The sequence below is a fragment of the Haliotis cracherodii genome, unplaced genomic scaffold (assembly GCF_022045235.1).
Source record: "Haliotis cracherodii isolate W230 unplaced genomic scaffold, xgHalCrac1.p SCAF_2, whole genome shotgun sequence".
Taxonomy (NCBI): domain Eukaryota; kingdom Metazoa; phylum Mollusca; class Gastropoda; order Lepetellida; family Haliotidae; genus Haliotis; species Haliotis cracherodii.
The window spans coordinates 74,396,003-74,417,512 of NW_027266275.1; the positions used below are offsets into that span (position 1 = coordinate 74,396,003).

The window sequence follows — 21,510 nt, forward strand, 5'->3', positions numbered from 1 at the left end:
CTATGCTTAGACAACATGTTTTGTTTGTTGTTTAACGCCGCACTCAGCAATATTCCAGCTATATGACGGCGGTCTGTAAATAATCGAGTCTGTTCCACACAATCAAGTGATTGATATCAAGAACATTGATCTACGCAATTGGGATATGATGACATGCATCAACCAAGACAGTGAGCGAGCCTGGCCACCCGATCCCGTTAGTCGCACCTCTCGTATTTCCGGCAAGCATGGGTTGCTGAAGATCTATTCTAACCCGGATTTTCACGGGTCCTAAGACAATATGTCAAGATGTAGTCTATACTAATGTACATTTCTGGTGTCCCCCGCCGTGATATTGCTAGAATATTGCTAAAAGCGGCGTTAAACCATACTCACTCACTCACTATACTAATGTAACATAGTATCACACACTAATAGAATACAGTCGTCGTTTATGATAATACTGTAGCATAGCATCACACGCTAATACAATACGATCGCCGTCTATGATAATACCGTATGACATTATATGTGCTCACGCTAACAGATAAAAAAAAGAATTGTTAATGCTAATGATACAATGTCGGAGTCTATGCTAATATTGTACGATCAGATTCTATTCTGATACTGTAATACCATAGTCTCTGCTTATACAACATGAACAGAGTCTATGTTAATGCTGTAATAGCCTATCCTATCCTGTTTGTACCATTCCGACTAACATTAATACATCTTCGAATGTGCATTACAGCATAGCCTATCCTATTTCTATCATTCCGACTAACATTAATACATCTTCGAATGTGCTTCTGGTGTGCCGGCGTATCGTATCGTTATACAACAGTTTGGATTGGATTGATTCCGTCATTAATGTCCTACCCGATCGGAAGTTCCAAGGACTATTTGAGACGCACATAATCTGGGATAATAGCATTGGTTTATACATGCCAGCCATGCTTATGTACTTATGTACTTTCACATGCCACGACAATAAAGGAGAAATGCATGTATGATTTATACGCTCCTTAACATTATCTACTGACGGCTGGTGGTGGGTTTGACGCTGACAAGTGGCATTTGCAACCAAATGAGGGCTAATATCTGTATAGGTTATTACGCAAGTGTGTATAAATGCAAAAATTAAGTCCCCATGCTCCATCTTGTAGTCATATAACCGTCTCTACCTATGGTTGTGTAAAACACACAATACAAACACAATATATACGAACGACACTCTACGTGAGTGTGCTGGGGGTTATTACCGCGGCTTAAGAGCATCTCCAGCTGCAACGTCAAGCAGCGAGCTCGTCGCTGAATTGCTGGAGGGAGGCGATAGGGTGAATGTTTGATGGTGGAGGCTGAGAGAGAGAGGAAGTTCTCAACCCGAGGTGAAATGTGGGGAGCGGAGGTAGAACTGGGCACATTTCACAAGAATACCTCGTCTATTGACTTTATCTAGCTAGGATCAACATTCACGAGGTGTACTGAACGGCAGACATCTTAATGGAAAAAAGGTCCGTTTGGGTCAGATCGATAAGAAAAAAATGAGCTTTCTTGTCTAAAGAAATCAACGGGACGATGACGGATGTTTCCGATGTAAACACACTCCGAAAGGACGAATATCAAAAGAAGGAATAATAGATATATATATAGTCGCCCGTGTCCGCGGTACTTGCTGATAGTTTGTTTTGTAAATAGGAATATGTGCACGTGAAGTTCTGCCAGGGCATTTGATATCAGGTTATTTAATAGCATGACTGAAATGTGGGTCTTCAATACTAGCAAGACTGAAATGTGGGTCTTCAATACTAGCAAGACTGAAATGTGGGTCTTCAATACTAGCATGACTGAAATGTGGGTCTTCAATACTAGCATGACTGAAATGTGGGTCTTCAATACTAGCAAGACTGAAATGTGGGTCTTCAATACTAGCAAGACTGAAATGTGGGTCTTCAATACTAGCAAGACTGAAATGTGGGTCTTCAATACTAGCAAGACTGAAATGTGGGTCTTCAATACTAGCAAGACTGAATATGGGTCTTCAATACTAGCATGACTGAAATGTGGGTCTTCAATACTAGCAAGACTGAAATGTGGGTCTTCAATACTAGCAAGACTGAAATGTGGGTCTTCAATACTAGCAAGACTGAAATGTGGGTCTTCAATACTAGCATGACTGAAATGTGGGTCTTCAATACTAGCATGACTGAAATGTGGGTCTTCAATACTAGCATGACTGAAATGTGGGTCTTCAATACTAGCATGACTGAAATGTGGGTCTTCAATACTAGCATGACTGAATATGGGTCTTCAATACTAGCATGACTGAATATGGGTCTTCAATACTAGCATGACTGAAATGTGGGTCTTCAATACTAGCATGACTGAAATGTGGGTCTTCAATACTAGCATGATTGAATATGGGTCTTCAATACTAGCAAGACTGAAATGTGGGTCTTCAATACTAGCATGACTGAAATGTGGGTCTTCAATGCTAGCATGACTGAAATGTGGGTCTTCAATACTAGCATGACTGAATATGGGTCTTCAATACTAGCAAGACTGAAATGTGGGTCTTCAATACTAGTAGGACTGAATGTGGGTTTTCAATACTAGCATGACTGAAATGTGGGTCTTCAATACCAACATCACTTAAATGTAGGTCTTCAATACTAGCATGACTGAAATGTGGGTCTTCAATACTAGCAAGACTGAAATGTGGGTCTTCAATACTAGCAAGACTGAAATGTGGGTCTTCAATACTAGCAAGACTGAAATGTGGGTCTTCAATACTAGCATGACTGAATGTGAGTCTTCAAAACTCCATGACTGAAATGTTGGTCTTCCATACCAGGATGACTTAAATGGGTCTTCAAAATTGGCATGTGGTATTTATAAGCCACTCTTATATTAACAAAGTCTTTTTTAAACGTTAAATTTAGATAATGTGCGAAGTTTTCAGTTGCTAAAGAGTAGCTTTATTATATAGAACTTAATGTTATTTCTGGATGAATAATATTATTTCTATTAGGTTTCCAACACTTATCAGCAAGACTGAAATGTGGGTCTTCAATACTAGCAAGACTGAAATGTGGGTCTTCAATACTAGCAAGACTGAATGTGAGTCTTCAAAACTCCATGACTGAAATGTGGGTCTTCCATACCAGGATGACTTAAATGGGTCTTCAAAACTGGCATGTGGTATTTATAAGCCACTCTTATATTACTACTTATCATTATTCCTGCACTGGAATGCATGATTTTTACAATGTTCTCCATAAACAGGAGTGAGTGAGTGAGTTTGATTTTATACCGCTTTTAGTAGTATTCTAGCAATATCACGGCGGGGGACACCAGAAATGGGCTTCATACATTGTACCCATGTCGGGAATCGAACCCGGGTCTTCGGCGTGACGAGCGAACGCTTTAATCACTAGACTACCCGACCGCCCCTCATAAATGGGACTATTGATCAGAACATAATCAATGCAAGTATGGCTGCCATAGTTTTGTTTGGATTGACGCGTGGTTGAATGGAGATAAGGCATTGTAATAATGTTGAGGGTCGTCTGTCATACTAAATGACAGATTTTGTGAGTGAGTGAGTTTACCGACGCTTTTAACAGTATTTCAGTAATATCCCCGCGCGTCCGATTAATGTGGGAGCAAAGTCCGAAGTGATGCAGGTCTAACAAGTTTACCACTTTGGTATGTTGCTGCCACACTCAAATACATAACCGGGGCGAACCGGGATTTGAACCCACGATCTTAGGTTTCTGGCGTGCCCAATGGACGCAACTCTGAACAGCGAATTGCGGTGCATTTGACGCCTGGGCCAGTGGTGCTCCCAAAGATTTGGTGGGCGCACATCGATGTTAAACATGTTTGTGACGTGCATAACAGACAATGCTCTGATTGTGCCACGTTTGATGTAAATAATAGCTTTATTCGACAGCTTCTGTAACGACATGCCGATGGTGGTCAGATAATATTGGCTCTGTAGATTAACGAGATATGACACTCTGAACCAGGCTCTAGTAATTGATCATGAGGTTTGGTGGATAACATGATTTGTGGGACATGTTTCTGAAAGCTATTAAGACATATATGATGTGAGTGAAACAAACAAGTAGGATTTACGTGTCTACGAGCCATGGATCTGCACAACTGTCGTGATTAAGAGCCATCAAGGTACTGTAAGACCAACGTGTCTACAAGTCAGGGTTCTGAAAGACTAACGAGACTAGAAGCCATGATTCTGAAGGACTAACGTGACTACAAGCCATGATACTGAAAGACTAACGTGACTACAAGCCATGGTTCTGAAAGACTAACGTGACTACAAGCCATGATACTGAAAGACTAACGTGACTACAAGCCATGATACTGAAAGACTAACGTGACTACAAGCCATGGTTCTGAAAGACTAACGTGACTAGAAGCCATGGTTCTGAAAGACTAACGTGACTAGAAGTCATGGTTCTGAAAGACTAACGTGACTACAAGCCATGATACTGAAAGACTAACGTGACTACAAGTGATAACCCTGAAATACTAACGTGACTACAAGCGATAACTCTAAAAGACTAACGTGACTGCAAGTGATAACTATAAAAGACTAACGTGACTACTAGCAATAACTCTAAAAGACTAACGTGACTACTACAAGTGATAGCTCTAAAAGACTAACGTGACTTCTACAAGTGATAACTCTGAAAGACTAACGTGACTACAAGTGATACCTATTAAAGACTGACGTGACTACAAGCGATAACTCCAAAAGACTAACGTGGCTACAAGCCATGGTTCTGAAAATCTGATGTGACTACAAGCAATTGTTCCGAACCACTAACGTGACTACGAAAATGGTCCTGTACGACTAATGTGACATCAAAATAAAAGCGACAAACTCCTTCCTATGTTCATAAGAAATGTCTGCCAAACACATAATCGATTGTGCTGGCATTTTATCGCAGAAACATCTTGAAAAAAAATACATTGTCTGCCCAAGAAATTCCATTGTTCCACTCCCATACCCCCGAAAATCAAACTTCGGGTTTAATATGGTGTGTTAGTGTGTTAGTTTTAGTGTGTGTTAGTGTGTGTTTGTGTGTGTGTGTGTGTGTGTGTGTTTGTGTGTGTGTTTGTGTGTGTGTGTGTGTTTGTTGTGTGTGTGTTTGAATATGTGTGTGTGTGTGATAGTTTGTACGTGTATGTGTATGTGTTGGTGCGTGTGTGTGTGCGTGCATATGTTTGTCTGTGTGTCTGTATGCATGTTTGTTTGTATGCTTGTCTGTGTTTGTGTATGTGCCTCCGGTATGTGTGTGTCTGTAGTTTGTGTGTGTGTTGTGTTTGTGTGTGTGCGATAGTGTGTACATGTGCCTGTATGTGATGGTGCGCGTGCGCGTGCGTGCATATGTTTGTCTGTTTGTCTGTGTGTCTATATGCATGTGTGTTTGGATGTGTGTCTGTGTATGTACAACCTGTGTCAAACAACGTTTTCCAATATGTAATCAAGACAGTCAAAACTCTTAATCCTGTTCCTCATCTATCTTCGAGTCATGTAGACAGATGTATTATTCTCGTGTTTCAGTGAGGCCCACAGAAGGACAGGGCGGCATAGACGACCCGGCATCTCAATCCAGGGAGAGTGTAGAGGACCAACTACAGAACAGCAGTGGGGTGCCAGTGAAGAACAGCGTACACGAACGCAGCGTGGAGCGGTTTCCCCTGCACCTTCCACCTAAGCAGGCAATATCGACTGAGAAAATCCTCATTAAAAAGTTATTGGAGCGTTACGAACGCCAGGGACGAGTGGGTCGACCGGTGATACACACTAACGACAACCTCACCGTTTACTTTGGCCTTTCACTCATACAGATTCTAGACGTAGACGAAACAAACCAAGTACTGAAAACAAATATATGGTATCACTATGTAAGTAATAGTTTCTATGTGCTTTATTATTGTTTTGTGTTTCTGTAGAGTGATAATACAATATTCTTCCATATGACAATGTAGTCCCCTGCACAAGAAGGTCAGAAAAATTGATTTGCTAGATTGTGCATAACGTATGTGTAGCCTTCTAGATCTATTCCTGACAGATACATAAATACGACCGCCTCCGTGGTCTGGTCGAAGAACGTCCGCCCGGATAACGGATGGTCTGGGGTTCGATTCCCAGCCGCGTCAAACCAAGAAATGTTTAAAGATGATACTTGTTGTTAGTATGCCTGGCGCTCGGCATTATGGGCCCAAAGTGGGACTGGTGGGCTCGGAGTTGATTTACTGTGTCTGAGTGGGGTATTCATGTTAAACTGCGCCATGGTATCTGAACACTATAAATTCGACATAAGCCCGGACTAATAAAAGCTAGTGCAAGCTACGGGCAACACGCACGCACGCACGCACGCACACGCGCGCGCGTTGCTATATAAGTGTAATAATTTTGGGGAAGATTACCAAGAGGTAGACAAACTCACCATCGACGGTGGTCATGTTGATGGCGTTTTGTCCAGTAGAGACACAAGCTCATGTTGGATGTTTGACCTGTACTTAATAACCTGAACAACTTTCTTGTCAAGTGATAGTTGCATGTTAAGTGCTTAACCTTTGCATGCCAAGGGATCTAGGATCAGTTAAAGGTGATATGATTGAACTTTTCTGGAAATTAATTTAGTTTCTGAACATCACATTAAGAGGAACTGCGTGACAGTGAAATCTTTTGTTGTGAACATTACAAGATGTCATAGATGGATAGCCACAAAACAAAAGTCAGTGCAATTAGCATGGGCTTGTGATCTTTGAACAATGAGTCCAAACAACAATCAAAATAGTGTACCGACTGTCCCTTCAGCTGGCAAGGTCATGGCGTCTGTGTTCTGAGATGCCGAGGGTGTCACTGTGATGGATACTTCCAAAGGGCCAGACAAAAGAAAACGTAATGCTGCAGGTTTGGGGCAATTGCGGAATGAAATTAAGACGAAGAGACGTGGAAAGCTAAGAAAATGTGTGTCCTGCCACCAACACAATACGCCAGTGCACAAATCAGTCATTGTCGTTGCTTCAAACCGTGAGAGTGGCTTGGAACTCCCTCAGCAACCACTTTATTCTCCTGATCTGGAGAATCTGTTCCCAAACATGAAGAAAGCTCTTTTCGGAACCCATTTCGACTCGAAATACGACGTTACAGCAGCTGTGGAGAACTTTTTGGGCATGTAGGGTAAATACATCTACAAACTTTGGATTTTGCCTGCAAAAGTGTATGAATGTGGAAGGGGATTATGTTGAAAACTTAATAATTTGAATGTCATCAGGTCAAATCTTTCTATGTCAGTCTCAGAACTTATCAATCACCCCTCGCATCTAAATGGCAACATTGCATTATCGATGTAAAACCAACCTTCCCAATAGTTGACACATGGTTTTGGAAAACATTTTAGTCATCGATCTCGTTGTGTATTGAATTCGGCAACCTGTAGCGAAGTTATTTCCAGATCTGTTGTGGTTGGTGTGGCTTGTCTTCATTGGAGATGGTGCGAGCCAAACAAGCTATAACAGAAATACTTGCATGATATTGTTGGGATTAAATATCCACATAGCGTCCGTGATAGTGTCAGTACAGGGTCGGCCGTATTGATTCCATCCCCGTTTTCAGAACCCTTCAATATGCATGTCATACTTACGAAAACTAAAACTATCAGTCTCTAAATTTGTGGTGTCAGTGGCAATCTGTCTAGAATCAAACGCGTTGGTTATGTGTTAGTTGTAGGTCATTCCTCCTGAATATAGCTGTTACGAAGCAATTTGGTTTGGCCATGTTGATGAAAACATGTCCTCAAGGGGGCTGTAACTCCGGCACATCTCGGTCCGTATGCAAATACTGACGTCTGATGGTACGGCTATTGCTTGTCCTTTTTATGGCGAGGCTTTGGATAAGGTTGAAGGTACCACCTCGCCTGATTCTGAAGTTTTCGCCATGGTTGCCGGATTATGAAGCTACCACCCTGTCTGATGTTGAAGCTACTGCCCTGTCTGATGAAGGTTCTACCCTGTCTGACGTGAAGCTACTACCCTGTCTGATAAAGGTTCTACCCTTTAAGACGTGAAGCTACTACTCTGTCTGACGTGAAGCTACTACCCTGTCTGATAAGGGTTATACCCTTTCAGACGTGAAGCTACTACTCTGTCTGACATGAATCTACTACCCTGTCTGATGAAGGTTCTATCCTTCCAGACGTAAGGCTACTACTCCGTCTGACGTAAAGCTACTACTCTGTCAAATGAAGCTACTACCCTGTCAAATGAAGCTACTACCCTGTCTGACATGAACCTACTACCCTGTCTGATAAAGTCTCTACCCTGTCAGATGAAGCTACTTCCCCTGTCTGATGTTGAAGCTACTACCCTGTCTGATGAAGCTACTACCCTGTCAAATGAAGGTTCTACAATGTCAGACGTGAAGCTACTACCCTGTCAGACATGAAGCTACTACCCTGTCAGACGTGAAGCTACTAACCTGTCTGATGTTGAAGCTACTACCCTGTCTGATGAAGCTACTTCCCTGTCTGATGTTGAAGCTACTACCCTGTCTGATGAAGGTTCTACAATGTCTGACGTAAAGCTACTACCCTGTCAGACGTGAAGCTACTTCCCTGTCTGATGTTGAAGCTACTACCCTGTCTGATGAAGCTACTACCCTGTCTGACGTGAAGCTACTACCCTGTCTGATGAAGGTTCTACAATGTCTGACGTAAAGCTACTACCCTGTCAAATGAAGCTCCTACCCTGTCTGATGTTAAAGCTACTACCCTGACTGATGAAACTTCTTCCCTGTCTGACGTAAAGCTACTACCCTGTCAAATGAAGCTACTACCCTGACTGATGAAGCTACTACCCTCTCAGGCGTGAAGCTACTATCCTCTCTGACGTGAAGCTACTACCCTTTCTGACGTAAAGCTACTACCCTGTCTGACGTGAAGCTACTTCCCCTGTCTGATGTTGAAGCTACTACCCTGTCTGATGAAGCTACTACCCTGTCAAATAAAGGTTCTACCCTGTCAGACATGAAGCTATTACCCTGTCTGACGTAAAGCTACTACCCTGTCTGATGAAACTACTTCCCTGTCTGATGTTGAAGCTACTACCCTGTCTGATGAAGATTCTTCCCTGTCTGACGTAAAGCTACTACCCTGTCAAATGAAGCTCCTACCCTGTCTGATGTTGAAGCTACTACCCTGTCTGATGAAACTTCTTCCCTGTCTGACGTAAAGCTACTACCCTGTCAAATGAAGCTACTACCCTGTCTGATGTTGAAGCTACTACCCTCTCAGGCGTGAAGCTACTACCCTGTCTGATGTTGAAGCTCCTACTCTGTCTGATGTAGCTACTACTCTGTCTGATGAAGCTACTTCCCTGTCTGATGTTGAAGCTACTACCCTGTCTGACGTAAAGCTACTACCCTGTCTGATGAAGGTTCTACCCTGTCTGACGTAAAGCTACTACCCTGTCAAATGAAGCTCCTATCCTGTCTGATGTTGAAGCTACTACCCTGACTGATGAAACTTCTTCCCTGTCTGACGTAAAGCTACTACCCTGTCAAATGAAGCTACTACCCTGACTGATAACGCTACTACCCTCTCAGACGGGAAGCTACTACCCTGTCTGACGTGAAGCTACCACCCTCTCTGACGCAAAGCTACTACCCTGTCTGACTGATAAAGCTACTACCCTGTCAAATGAAGCTCCTACCCTGTCTGATGTTGAAGTTACTACCCTGTCTGATATTGAAGTTACTACCCTGTCTGACATGAAGCTACTACCCTGTCAGACGTGAAGCTAGTACTCTGTCTCATGTGAAGCTACTACCCTGCCTGACGTGAAACTAATACCCTGTCAGACGTAAAGCTACTACCCTGTCTGATGAAGCTACTACCCTGTCTGATGTAAAGCTACTACACTGTCTGATGAAGCTACTACCCTGTCTGACGTGACACTACTACCCTGTCAGACGTGAAGGTACTACCCTGTCTGACGTGAAGCTGCTACCCTGTCTGATGTCGAAGTTCCTACCCTGTCTGACGTGAAGCTACTACCCTGTCTGACGTGAAGCTACTACCCTATCTGATGTAAAGCTACTACCCTGTCTGATGAAGCTACTATCTTGTACTATCTTGTATAACGTGAAGCTACTACCCTGTCTGATGGTGAAGCAGACTACCCTGTCAAATGAAACTACTACCCTGACTGATGAAGCTACTACCCTCTCAGGCGTGAAGCTATTACCCTGTCTGACAGGAAGCTACTACCCTGTCTGACATAAAGCTACTACCCTGTCTGACGTAATGCTGCTACCCTGTCAAATGAAGCTACTAACCTGACTGATGAAGCTACTACTCTGTCAGACGTAAAGCTACTACCCTGTCTGACGTGAAGCTACTACCCTGTCTGACGTAAAGCTACTACACTGTCTCACGTGACGCTACTACCCTGTCAAATGAAGCTACTGACCTGTCTGATGTTGAAGCTACTACCATGTCTGATGTTGAAGTTACTACCCTGTCAGACGTAAAGCTACTACCCTGTCAAATGAAGCTACTAACCTGACCGATGAAGTTACTACCCTCTCTGACGTAAAGCTACTACCCTGTCTGACGTAATGCTACTACCCTGTCAAATGAAGCTACTAACCTGACTGATGAAGCTACTACCCTGTCTGATGAAGCTACTATCCTGTCTGACGTGACGCTACTACCCTGTCAGACGTGAAGCTACTACCCTGTCTGACGTGAAGCTGCTACCCTGTCTGATGTTGAAGTTCCTACCCTGTCTGACTTGAAGCTACTACCCTGTCTGACGTAAAGCTACTACCCTGTCTGACGTAAAGCTACTACCCTGTCTGATGAAACTACTACCTTGTCTGATGAAGCTACTACCTTGTATGACGTGAAGCTACTACCTTGTCTGACGGTGAAGCAGCACCATATGTCTGATTGAAAACCGTCTAACCTATACTAATGAAGCTCCTGTCCTGGCACTCCACCACGCTGTCTCGTTCTAATGTCAGTCACGTGACACCTGATCTAAATCTAGTGTGGTCTGAGGCATAGATTGCTGGCTGTCTTGATGTACCAGCATCGCACTGTTGACTGACATGCAAGTGCAGAACGGTTTCGGCCTGTTTGATAACAACGCATTCACGTGTCAGATTGTTTGCAGCTCGTGTGGTATCCTTGTTTAGCATTCAATGCATCCGTCACGTGGATGCATTGCGTGACGTGTCACACTGGTTCCCTAGAGATTATGTACCTAACGATAATAATATCCGTTTGTGTTATATTAGTATGAGAGACCATAAAGGTTTCCATGGAAACAGGTGTTATTTCCACACATAGTCCACATATTGCCGATACATATAAACAACGAATGTTACTTCGGGTGCGTAATGTCTAGTTATTGCGACATATCACCACCAGTATTACTACAGGTGCCTACCCGTGAACCTCCAGGTCAGAATAGGTCTTCAGTAACCCCATGCTTGCCATAAAAGGCGATTATGTTTGTTATAAGAGGCGACCAACGGGTGGTCATGCTCGCTGACTTGGTTGATGCATGTCATCGTATCCCAATTGCGTGGATCGATGCTCATAATTACAGTCCAGACTCGATTATTTACAGACCGCTGTCATATACCTAGAATATTGCTGAGTGCAGCGTTAAACAAACAAACAAACAAACAAACAAACAAACAAACAAACACAGGTTCCAGCTATCAAGTTTTTCCTACATATAACCCGATAATAATACATAACCTTGTGTTCCGTTATGCCTAGTCCTTTTGCTACTATTTGTCTTTCGCACTTAGTCTGCCTGTCTTCCAGCCTCCGTATCTATGGTAGTGTCACTACAATGTTCTGCCTGTATGCATACTAGTATATACTAAATCGGTATTATTTCAACTTACAGAAATGGACAGATGTTTTGTTATCGTGGAACAGAACAGAGCACGATGAAATCGACAACATCCGGGTTCCCTCAAAGAAGATCTGGCTCCCTGACATACTGCTGTACAACTTGTAAGTATAGCTGCTGGCTACTAGAACAGTAGAGGTATAGCTGCTGGCTACTAGAAAAGTATAGCCATATATACTAGGGCACCAGGTAATACTTGTGTTTGCGAAGTATTGTTCGATATGTTCTTACCATCACACGAAGCGGAGGTCCGAGGACGCGCTATCAGGTCCCCGAGCCAGATCTGTTCCAAAACATCATCTCTTAGGTTGGCGAGAACCACTTTAACCTAGAACCACTTCTAATCTAGAACGGGGTGGTCGGGTAGCCTAGTGGTTAAAGCGTTCGCTCGTCACGCCGAAGACCCGGGTTCGATTCCCGACATGGGTACAATGTGTGAAGCCCATTTCTGGTGTCCCCCGCCGTGATATTGCTGGAATATTGCTAAAGCGGCGTAAAACCATACTCACTCACTCACTCACTCACTCACTCACTCACTCACTCATCTAGAACCACTTCTAACCTAGAAGCCCCATGGGATTGAGTACAAAGGCTCATATTGTTATATAGGTCTCATGCAATATATAGATGTATATATAGTTGTATAGTACGCGTTGATCTCGAATCACGGTGTTCTTGGTTTGTCTCATGTCCATGACTCTTTGCACCTTCCTCTACCTCCGACGTTGGATGGTGGTTAACCATTGAAGAATAACAGCTTTGTCAGTAGTTTTGTGTTCTTTGGGTGTGCTTTGTCTGCTTTGGAAGCTGAACAGTTGCCCTCTCAATCACTTGTTGAAAGACACAGTTCTTGGTTGGGGTTCCTTTTGTGGGTGCTGTTTCCACTGGCGTTGTAAATGTTTTGTCTGATGAGAAGGTGACGCCTGGTTTGGTGCCTATTCTGGCATTGTCTGGGTCGTGGAGAGGTCACGATATGGAATACCTCATCGGATGGGTGAAAGTCACAGATAATGGAGGTGACATCAACCTCCCTGTACCGACATAGGGGTTAGTGACGCTGGGACGCTCTCGTGCGGTCGGTGATTGCTAGGGACAGTGGTGATCCTAGAGAAAGATCAGGAACCTGCTGATACATCTTACCGTCCTAGTTCCTGGAACAGCTGGCTGCCAACTGGACGATGTTGTCAACGGTGTATCTACTTTCTAGATGATTGATGTGGTTTCCATGCGAAGGTCATCTAACGCTTCTTCCAGAGGGATGTTGTGAGTAGAGTGACTATAGCAGCTACAACATCTCTTCCTTCGTGGGTTATCTCAGGATATAGTTCAGAAAAGGTAGAATACGGAACCTCTGGATTATTTTCTAGAAGGTGGCTTTGCCATAATTTTGTTTAATTAAGGTGATTGGAAGTTGATGCGATTGTGTCTGCTGAAGATAGTGGCATTTATGTTTTTTCTCATGGAATTCTGCTGGGTTCCCTTGATATGTGTGTAGGTCAATGGGGTGAGGGATGAGGGTGGTAACAACCAGTTTAAAGAAACCGCGCGTCTTCATACGGCAGATTTTCCCTAGTCCACTTTTGTTTTAAAGGGTGTGATCGTTGTTAGTTCTGCAGTAGGTATGGTCAGTGTGAGTTATACAGTAGGTGTTGTCAGTGTGAGTTATACAGTAGGTGTTGTCAGTGTGAGTTGTACAGTAGTTGTTGTCAGTGTGAGTTATACAACAGATGTGGTCAGTGTGAGTTATACAACAGATGTGGTCAGTGTGAGTTATACAGTAGGTTTTGTCAGTGTGAGTTATACAGTAGGTTTTGTCAGTGTGAGTTATACAGTAGGTGTTGTCAGTGTGAGTTATACAGTAGGTGCTGTCAGTGTGGTTATACAGTAGGTGTTGTCAGTGTGAGTTATACAGTAGGTGTTGTCAGTGTGAGTTATACAACAGATGTGGTCAGTGTGAGTTATACAACAGATGTGGTCAGTGTGAGTTATACAGTAGGTTTTGTCAGTGTGAGTTATACAGTAGGTTTTGTCAGTGTGAGTTATACTGTAGGTGTTGTCAGTGTGAGTTATACTGTAGGTGTTGTCAGTGTGAGTTATACAGTAGGTGTTGTCAGTGTGAGCGATACAGTAGGTGTTGTCAGTGTGAGTTATACAGTAGGTGTTGTCAGTGTGAGTTATACAGTAGGTGTTGTCAGTGTGAGTTATACAGTAGTTATTGTCAGTGTGAGTTATACTGTAGGTGTTGTCAGTGGGAGTTATACTGTAGGTGTTGTCAGTGGGAGTTATACTGTAGGTGTTGTCAGTGCGACTTATACAACCGATGTGATAAGTGTGGTTATACAGTAGGTGTTGTCAGTGTGAGTTATACAGTAGGTGTTGTCAATGTGAGTTATACAATAGACCTGGTCAGTGTGGTTATACAGAAGGTGTTGTCAGTGTGAGTTATACAGTAGGTGTTGTCACTATGGTGAAACAGTAGGTGTTGTCAGTGTGAGTTATACAACAGATGTGGTCAGTGTGGTGAAACAGTAGGTGTTGTCAGTGTGAGTTATACAGTAGGTGTTGTGAGTGTGAGTTATACAGTAGGTGTTGTCAGTGTGAGTTATACAACAGATTTGGTCAGTGTGGTGAAACAGTAGGTTTTGTCATTGTGAGTTATAAAGTAGGTGTTGTCACTATGGTTATACAGTAGGTGTTGTCAGTGTGAGTTATACAGTAGGTGTTGTCAGTGGGAGTTATATAGTTGGTGTTGTCAGTGTGAGTTATACAGTAGATCTGATCAGTGTGGTTATACAGTAGGTGCTGTCAGTGTGGTTTATTCAGGTGAGGTTAGTGTAAGTTATGCAATGTTTGCCACGGTGAGGGTTTTAGAGGAGGCATGCCTGAAGCATCAGCTTGTGACGATTCACGCAAAACTATCTCATATATTATTGACTATATTCTATTCACAACTAGATACACATAACCTCCACTCAACCCAGATATCCAAGTCTATCATTTTAGATGAAAGGGATGCATGATTGTTTAATCGAAAAGGAAGGGACAAGTACCTATCGGTGTTCTGTCACGTATAGCGAGGGAGATGTAAATCTATTAAGTACATGCCACTGTGAGCCAAAATGTACGTTGTGTAAGACTGAAAGATACACGCGTGAACCTCCTTCCATTGTGGACGTTGTGTACACATGGTTTTGATGAGGCCAACTGCACGCAGTTCAACTGCCGTATGATCTGTACAATGTGAAGGGAAATAATTATAACCGACCTGTGTTCTATGTTGATATCAACGTTTAACCTTGGTAAATATACCGGTGTGCACGTATGCGTATTGTAGACCTATTTAACGCTGTAGACACAGTATCGGCATGACACACGCGCGAACGGAAAGCAATCACATAACAGTCATAACACGCCGATGTTGAGAATTGTCCATATATTGCGAAATATGACGCTGTTAAATTTGTGTAAAAGAGTGAAATGGCTTTTGCTGCACATTGGTATGAGTCCATATGATGGGAAAAGTATTTATTTGGGAGACTTTATACACAAGGTGGAATAAGTTTAATTAGTTTGTGTCTATATTGTAACGGCGATGTTGACAGTGAAGATGTCGACAACATATTCTGGTATTCAACGCATTGTAAATATGACTGTCAACTTCACTATCAATTCTCGCCCTGACTTCTAAGACGGGATTTTAAGCAATAATTTCACACACACACACAAACTCAATTATTGTTTAAACTGTATTACACATCCCACTCGTTGGCACTATTCTATCCGCATTAAAAAGACCCTAATCCAGGCCTGACCCCGGTACTAGTTTTTTTCCAGATTACGTTGGTCATGGTACAGTGCCAACCTTGATACCTCCGCACTAAACATATGCCTGCTTAATCATCAGAATATGCTTTTGTAAGAGATTGTGAGAGACGGTGGCGGGAGACTGTGGTTATTTGTGCAAAAGAAGTTTGTTTCGCTCAGAATAAAATATGACTTGAAGCAACGGCCAGGGTTGCTCTGTCTCAAACAAAAACAGGCTCCGTTCCTAGAACATTACATCGTAAGTCCCCAGGGAAAACACACTGAAGCCAAACGTTAAGGAGACAAACGTTCCGTGTATTGTTGTTCGTTCAGGCCTTGTGACAGAAGGTGTAGCTGTTTCTGTCATGGCAAAATGTACTGAATAAAGTATGTACTTCACGCCACTGAGGATGTTTTCAGGTAATTAAAGCAGATTGTCCGACATTGGTCACGCTAGACCCACTTGGCGATTCGTGTATTATTCATTCCCTCAGACACACTCTGTAACGGTGGAAAATACCCGCAGAGCTGACCACAGGCAAAACACAGGACGTCCAGTGGCCATATCGTGATTACAATGCTTCGTCATACATGATTTAGGCATATCAATAAAGGTAATTAACACGACAGTCAATATTGCCATAGCAAAGTCCTGAAATAGAAGTCGATTTTTCTTTTCAACAAATATTGAATCAGCTGTTGGTCGTGTATTGTTTCAAAAAGGTCGCAGTTGGTCAATATGCTATTTGTATAAGAACGATTGCGTTTAAAAGCATCTTGGTTGGCGTTGCCTAAAGCGAATGGTCGTATGGGTCACACGGTGCATATTAACACAACGCAGTGATTGGCCACTCCCATCTACTTTACGCCTTGATTGGCCGCTCCTAACTGCAGTATAAAGAACCGCACTAGCGGTAAATGTACCAAGAGGGACCACGACCTCATCTAGCAACCACACCTGTCTTGTCTTCATTATTGCTACCCCCAAACTCACCATCTCCGTCTCCGTCTGATTGCCGGGCAAGCTGTCTTCAAACGGACGAAAGTGATCGTGGCGCTTACAAAAGGCATAAGGACATGCTGTGCTGCGTTACGTAACGCGACTTCCGTAGGCGTTGTGATTAGCCTTTGGACGTCACGCTGATAACTCCCAGACACATAAGAATCCAAGAACATGAAGAAAGAACATGCGTTGTTAAACATATCCATACATTTTCTGATGAAGCATGTCTTGTTATACACATCAATACACACTGTGATGTAACATGGCTTGTTATATACACCAATAACTTACTCTGTTGTGAGTCAAAAGTGACATGTGTGGTGGGGTTTAACGTCGTGTCGCGTTCAAGATTATTGCTCTCTTGGGTAAAAGTCAAGCTACTAGACCACGTAGGCGTTCAGATGTAACATTAACACCCTGATGTCGGGTGATCTACATCCATAACCACCCCGATGCAACATATTCTGTGATCTGTACCCATGAACACACCGACGTAACATGTCTGTTGATCCGCACCCAAGAACATTCTGATACAACATGTCTGGTTATCTGCACCCATCAACATCCTGATACTGCATGTCCTGTGATCTGCACCCATGAACACCCTAATACAACATGTCTGGTGATCTGCACCCATGAACACCCTGATACAACATGTCCTGTGATCTGCACCCATGAACACACTGATACAACATGTCTGGTGATCTGCACCCAAGAACATTCTGATACAACATGTCTGGTGATGTACACCATGAACATCCTGATACAACATGTCTGGTGATCTGCACCCATGAACATCCTGATGCAACATGTCTGGTGATCTGCACCCAAGAACATTCTGATACAACATGTCTGGTGATCTGCACCCATGAACATCCTGATACAACATGTCTGGTGATCTGCACCCATGAACACCCTGATACAACATGTCTGGTGATCTGCACCCATGAACATCCTGAAGCAACATGTCCTGTGATCTGCACACAAGAACATTCTGATACAACATGTCTGGTTATCTACACCAATGAACATCCTGATACAACATGTCCTGTGATCTGCACCCATAAACACCCTGATGCAACATGTCTGGTGATCTGCACCCATGAACATCCTGATACAACATGTCTGGTGATCTGCACCCATGAACATCCTGATGCAACATGTCCTGTGATCTTCATCCAAGAACATCCTGATGCAACATGCCTGGTGATCTGCACCCAAGAACATTCTGATACAACATGTCTGGTGATCTGCACCCTTCAACATCCTGATACAACATGTCCTGTGATCTGCACCCAAGAACATCCTGATGCAACATGTCTGGTGATCTACACCAAGGAACATCCTAATGCAAAATGTCCTGTGATCAGCACCCATGAACATCCTGATGCAACATGTCTGGTGATCTACACCAATGAACATCCTAATGCAAAATGTCCTGTGATCAGCACCCATGAACATCCTGATGCAACATGTCTGGTGATCTGCACCCATGAAGATCCTGATGCAACATGTCTGGTGATGTTCACCCATGAAGATCCTGGTGCAACATGTCTGGCGATCTGCACCTATGAACATCCTGGTGCAACATGTCTGGTGATGTTCACCCATGAAGATCCTGGTGCAACATGTCTGGTGATCTGCACCCATGAACATCCTGATACAACATGTCCTGTGATCTGCACCCATGAACATCCTGATACAACATGTCCTGTGATCTGCACCCATGAACATCCTGGTGCAACATGTCTGGTGATGTTCACCCATGAAGATCCTGATGCAACATGTCTGGTGATCTACACCAATGAACATCCTAATGCAAAATGTCCTGTGATCAGCACCCATGAACATCCTGATACAACATGTCTGGTTATCTACACCCATGAACATCCTGATGCAACATGTCCTGTGATCTGCACCCATGAACATCCTGGTGCAACATGTCTGGTGATCTACACCCATGAACACCCTGATGCAACATGTCTGGTGATGTACACCCATGAACATCCTGATGCAACATGTCTGGTGATCTGCACCCATGAACATCCTGATGCAACAAGTCTGGTGATGTACACTATGAACATCCTGATGCAACCTGTCTGGTGTTCTGCACCCATGAACACCCTGATGCAACATATCTGGTGATGTACACCATGAACATCCTGATACAACATGTCTGGTGATCTGCACCCATGAACATCCTGATGCAACATGTCCTGTGATCTGCACCCATGAACATCCTGATGCAACATATCTTGTGATATGCACCCATGAAAATCCTGGTGCAACATGTCTGGTGATGTACACCATGAACATCCTGATACAACATGTCCTGTGATCTGCACCCATGAACATCCTGATGCAACATGTCTGATGTTCTGCACCCATGAACACCCTGATGCAACATGTCCTGTGATCTGCACCCATGAACATACTGATGCAACATGTCTAGTGATCTACACCCATGAACATCCTGATGCAACATGTCCTGTGATCTTCACCCAAGAACATCCTGATGCAACATGTCTGGTGATCTACACCCATGAACATCCTGATGCAACATGTCTGGTGATCTGCACCCATAAACACCCTGATGCAACATGCCTGGTGTTTTGCACCCATGAACATCCTGATGCAACATGTCTGGTGATGTACACCATGAACATCCTGATGCAACATGTCTGGTGTTCTGCACCCATGAACATCCTGATACAACATATCTGGTGATGTACACCATGAACATCCTGATACAACATGTCTGGTGATGTACACCATGAACATCCTGATGCAACATGTCTGGTGTTCTGTTGAACATAAAAGTAGGAGAGTATATTGTGTGTGTGTGTGTGTTGTGTTGATCATGAAAGAAGAGGAGTATATTGTGTGTGAGTGTATGTTGTGTTGATGATGAAAGAAGGGGAGTGTATTGTGTGTGAGTGTGTGTTGTGTTGATGATGAAAGTAGGGGAGTATATTGTGTGTAAGTTTTATGTTGTGTTGATCATATAAGTAGAGGCGTTTATTGTGTGTGTGTTGTGTTGATCATGAAAGTAGAGGAGTATATTGTGTGTGAGTGTGTGTTGTGTTGATGATGAAAGTAGGGGAGTATATTGTATGTGAGTGTGTGTTGTGTTGATCATGAATTTAGAGGCGTATATTGTGTGTGTGTTGTGTTGATCATGAATGTAGGGGGTATATTGTGTGTGAGTGTGTGTTGTGTTGATGATGAAAGTAGGGGAGTATATTGTATGTGAGTGTGTGTTGTGTTGATCATGAATTTAGAGGCGTATATTGTGTGTGTGTTGTGTTGATCATGAATGTAGGGGGTATATTGTGTGTGTTGTGTTGATCATGAAAGTAGAGGAGTATATTGTGTCTGATGATCATGAATATAGGAGGTATATTGTGTGTATTGTGTTGATCATGAATGTAAACGAGTATATTGTGTGTGTTGTGTTGATCAAAAAAGTAGGAGAGTATATTGTGTGTGTGTGTTGTGTTGATCATGAGAGAAGGGGAGTATATTGTGTATGAGTGTGTGTTGTGTTAATGATGAAAGTAGGTGAGTATATTGTGTGAGAGTGTGTGTTGTGTTGATCATGAAAGTAGGGGAGTATATTGTGTGTGTTGTGTTGATCATAAAAGTAGGAGAGTATATTGTGTTTGTTGTGTTGATCATGAGAGAAGGGGAGTATATTGTGTATAAGTGTGTGTTGTGTTTATGATGAAAGTAGGGGAATATATTGTGTGAGAGTGTGTGTTGTGTTGATGATGAAAGAAGGGGAGTATATTGTGTGTGAGTGTGTGTTGTGTTGATGATGAATGTAGGGAAGTATATTGTGTGTAAGTTTGTGTTGTGTTGATCATGAATTTAGGGGAGTATATTGTGTGTGTGTTGTGTTGATCATGAAAGAAGGGGAGTATATTGTATGTGAGTGTGTATTTGGTTTATGATGCAAGTAGGTGAGTATATTGTCTGTATTGTGTTGATCATGAATGTAGGGGGTATATTGTGTGTATTGTGTTGATCATGAATGTAGGGGGTATATTGTGTGTGAGTGTGTGTTGTGTTGATGATGAAAGTAGGGGAGTATATTGTGTGTATTGTGTTGATGATGAATGTAGGGGGGCATATTGTGTGTGAGTGTGTGTTGTGTCTATCATTAAAGTAGGGGAGTACATTGTGTGAATGTGTGTTGTGTTGATCGTGAAAATAGGGTAGTACATTGTGTCAGTTTATGTCGTGCTGATCTTTTGAGTAGGTGTGTATAGTACATTATGTCAGATTATATTATGTTGATTATGAAAGTAGGGGTGTACATCTGTGTCTCTTGTGTTAATCAAGATATCAGGGACATGCATTGTGTGAGTGTGTTTTGTTGATCTTGAACGTACGACAGTACAGTGTGTCAGTGTGTTGTGTTGATCGTTTTGGTGGGGGTCGTACACTGTGTCAGATTGTGTTGTATTGATGATGAAAAGGGTGTTTGGTACATTATGTCAACGCTGGTAATGTCTATTACATAAGTAAAGATGTTTGGTGTATTGGAATCGTCACAACAACATTTGTCGAAGCTCTTCCTCCTATCGTCGATATGAATCCACGTCCGACAGGCATCCCACATACCAGCCACGTCTGTTGAGGACTTTCTGTAATTTCACGCCTCCATTTTGGGAAATTGCATGTGCCAATCACATGTATTGATATTTTAGCTCAAAGATAACCAATTTCCCAAGTGTCCAGAATTGTACCCC

General features: G+C 42.8%; 1 protein-coding gene across 2 annotated transcripts in view; it reads left to right on the forward strand.

The window, feature by feature from the left end:
* LOC139469630 (neuronal acetylcholine receptor subunit beta-3-like) overlaps positions 1-21,510 on the forward strand; it is a 101,493-nt gene that overhangs the window by 62,971 nt on the left and 17,012 nt on the right. For both annotated transcript variants that reach the window (XM_071251856.1, XM_071251854.1), the window contains exons 3-4: positions 5,573-5,916; positions 11,944-12,053. In XM_071251856.1, the coding sequence (XP_071107957.1) occupies positions 5,573-5,916; positions 11,944-12,053 (454 nt within the window). The remainder of the gene's footprint in view (positions 1-5,572; positions 5,917-11,943; positions 12,054-21,510) is intronic.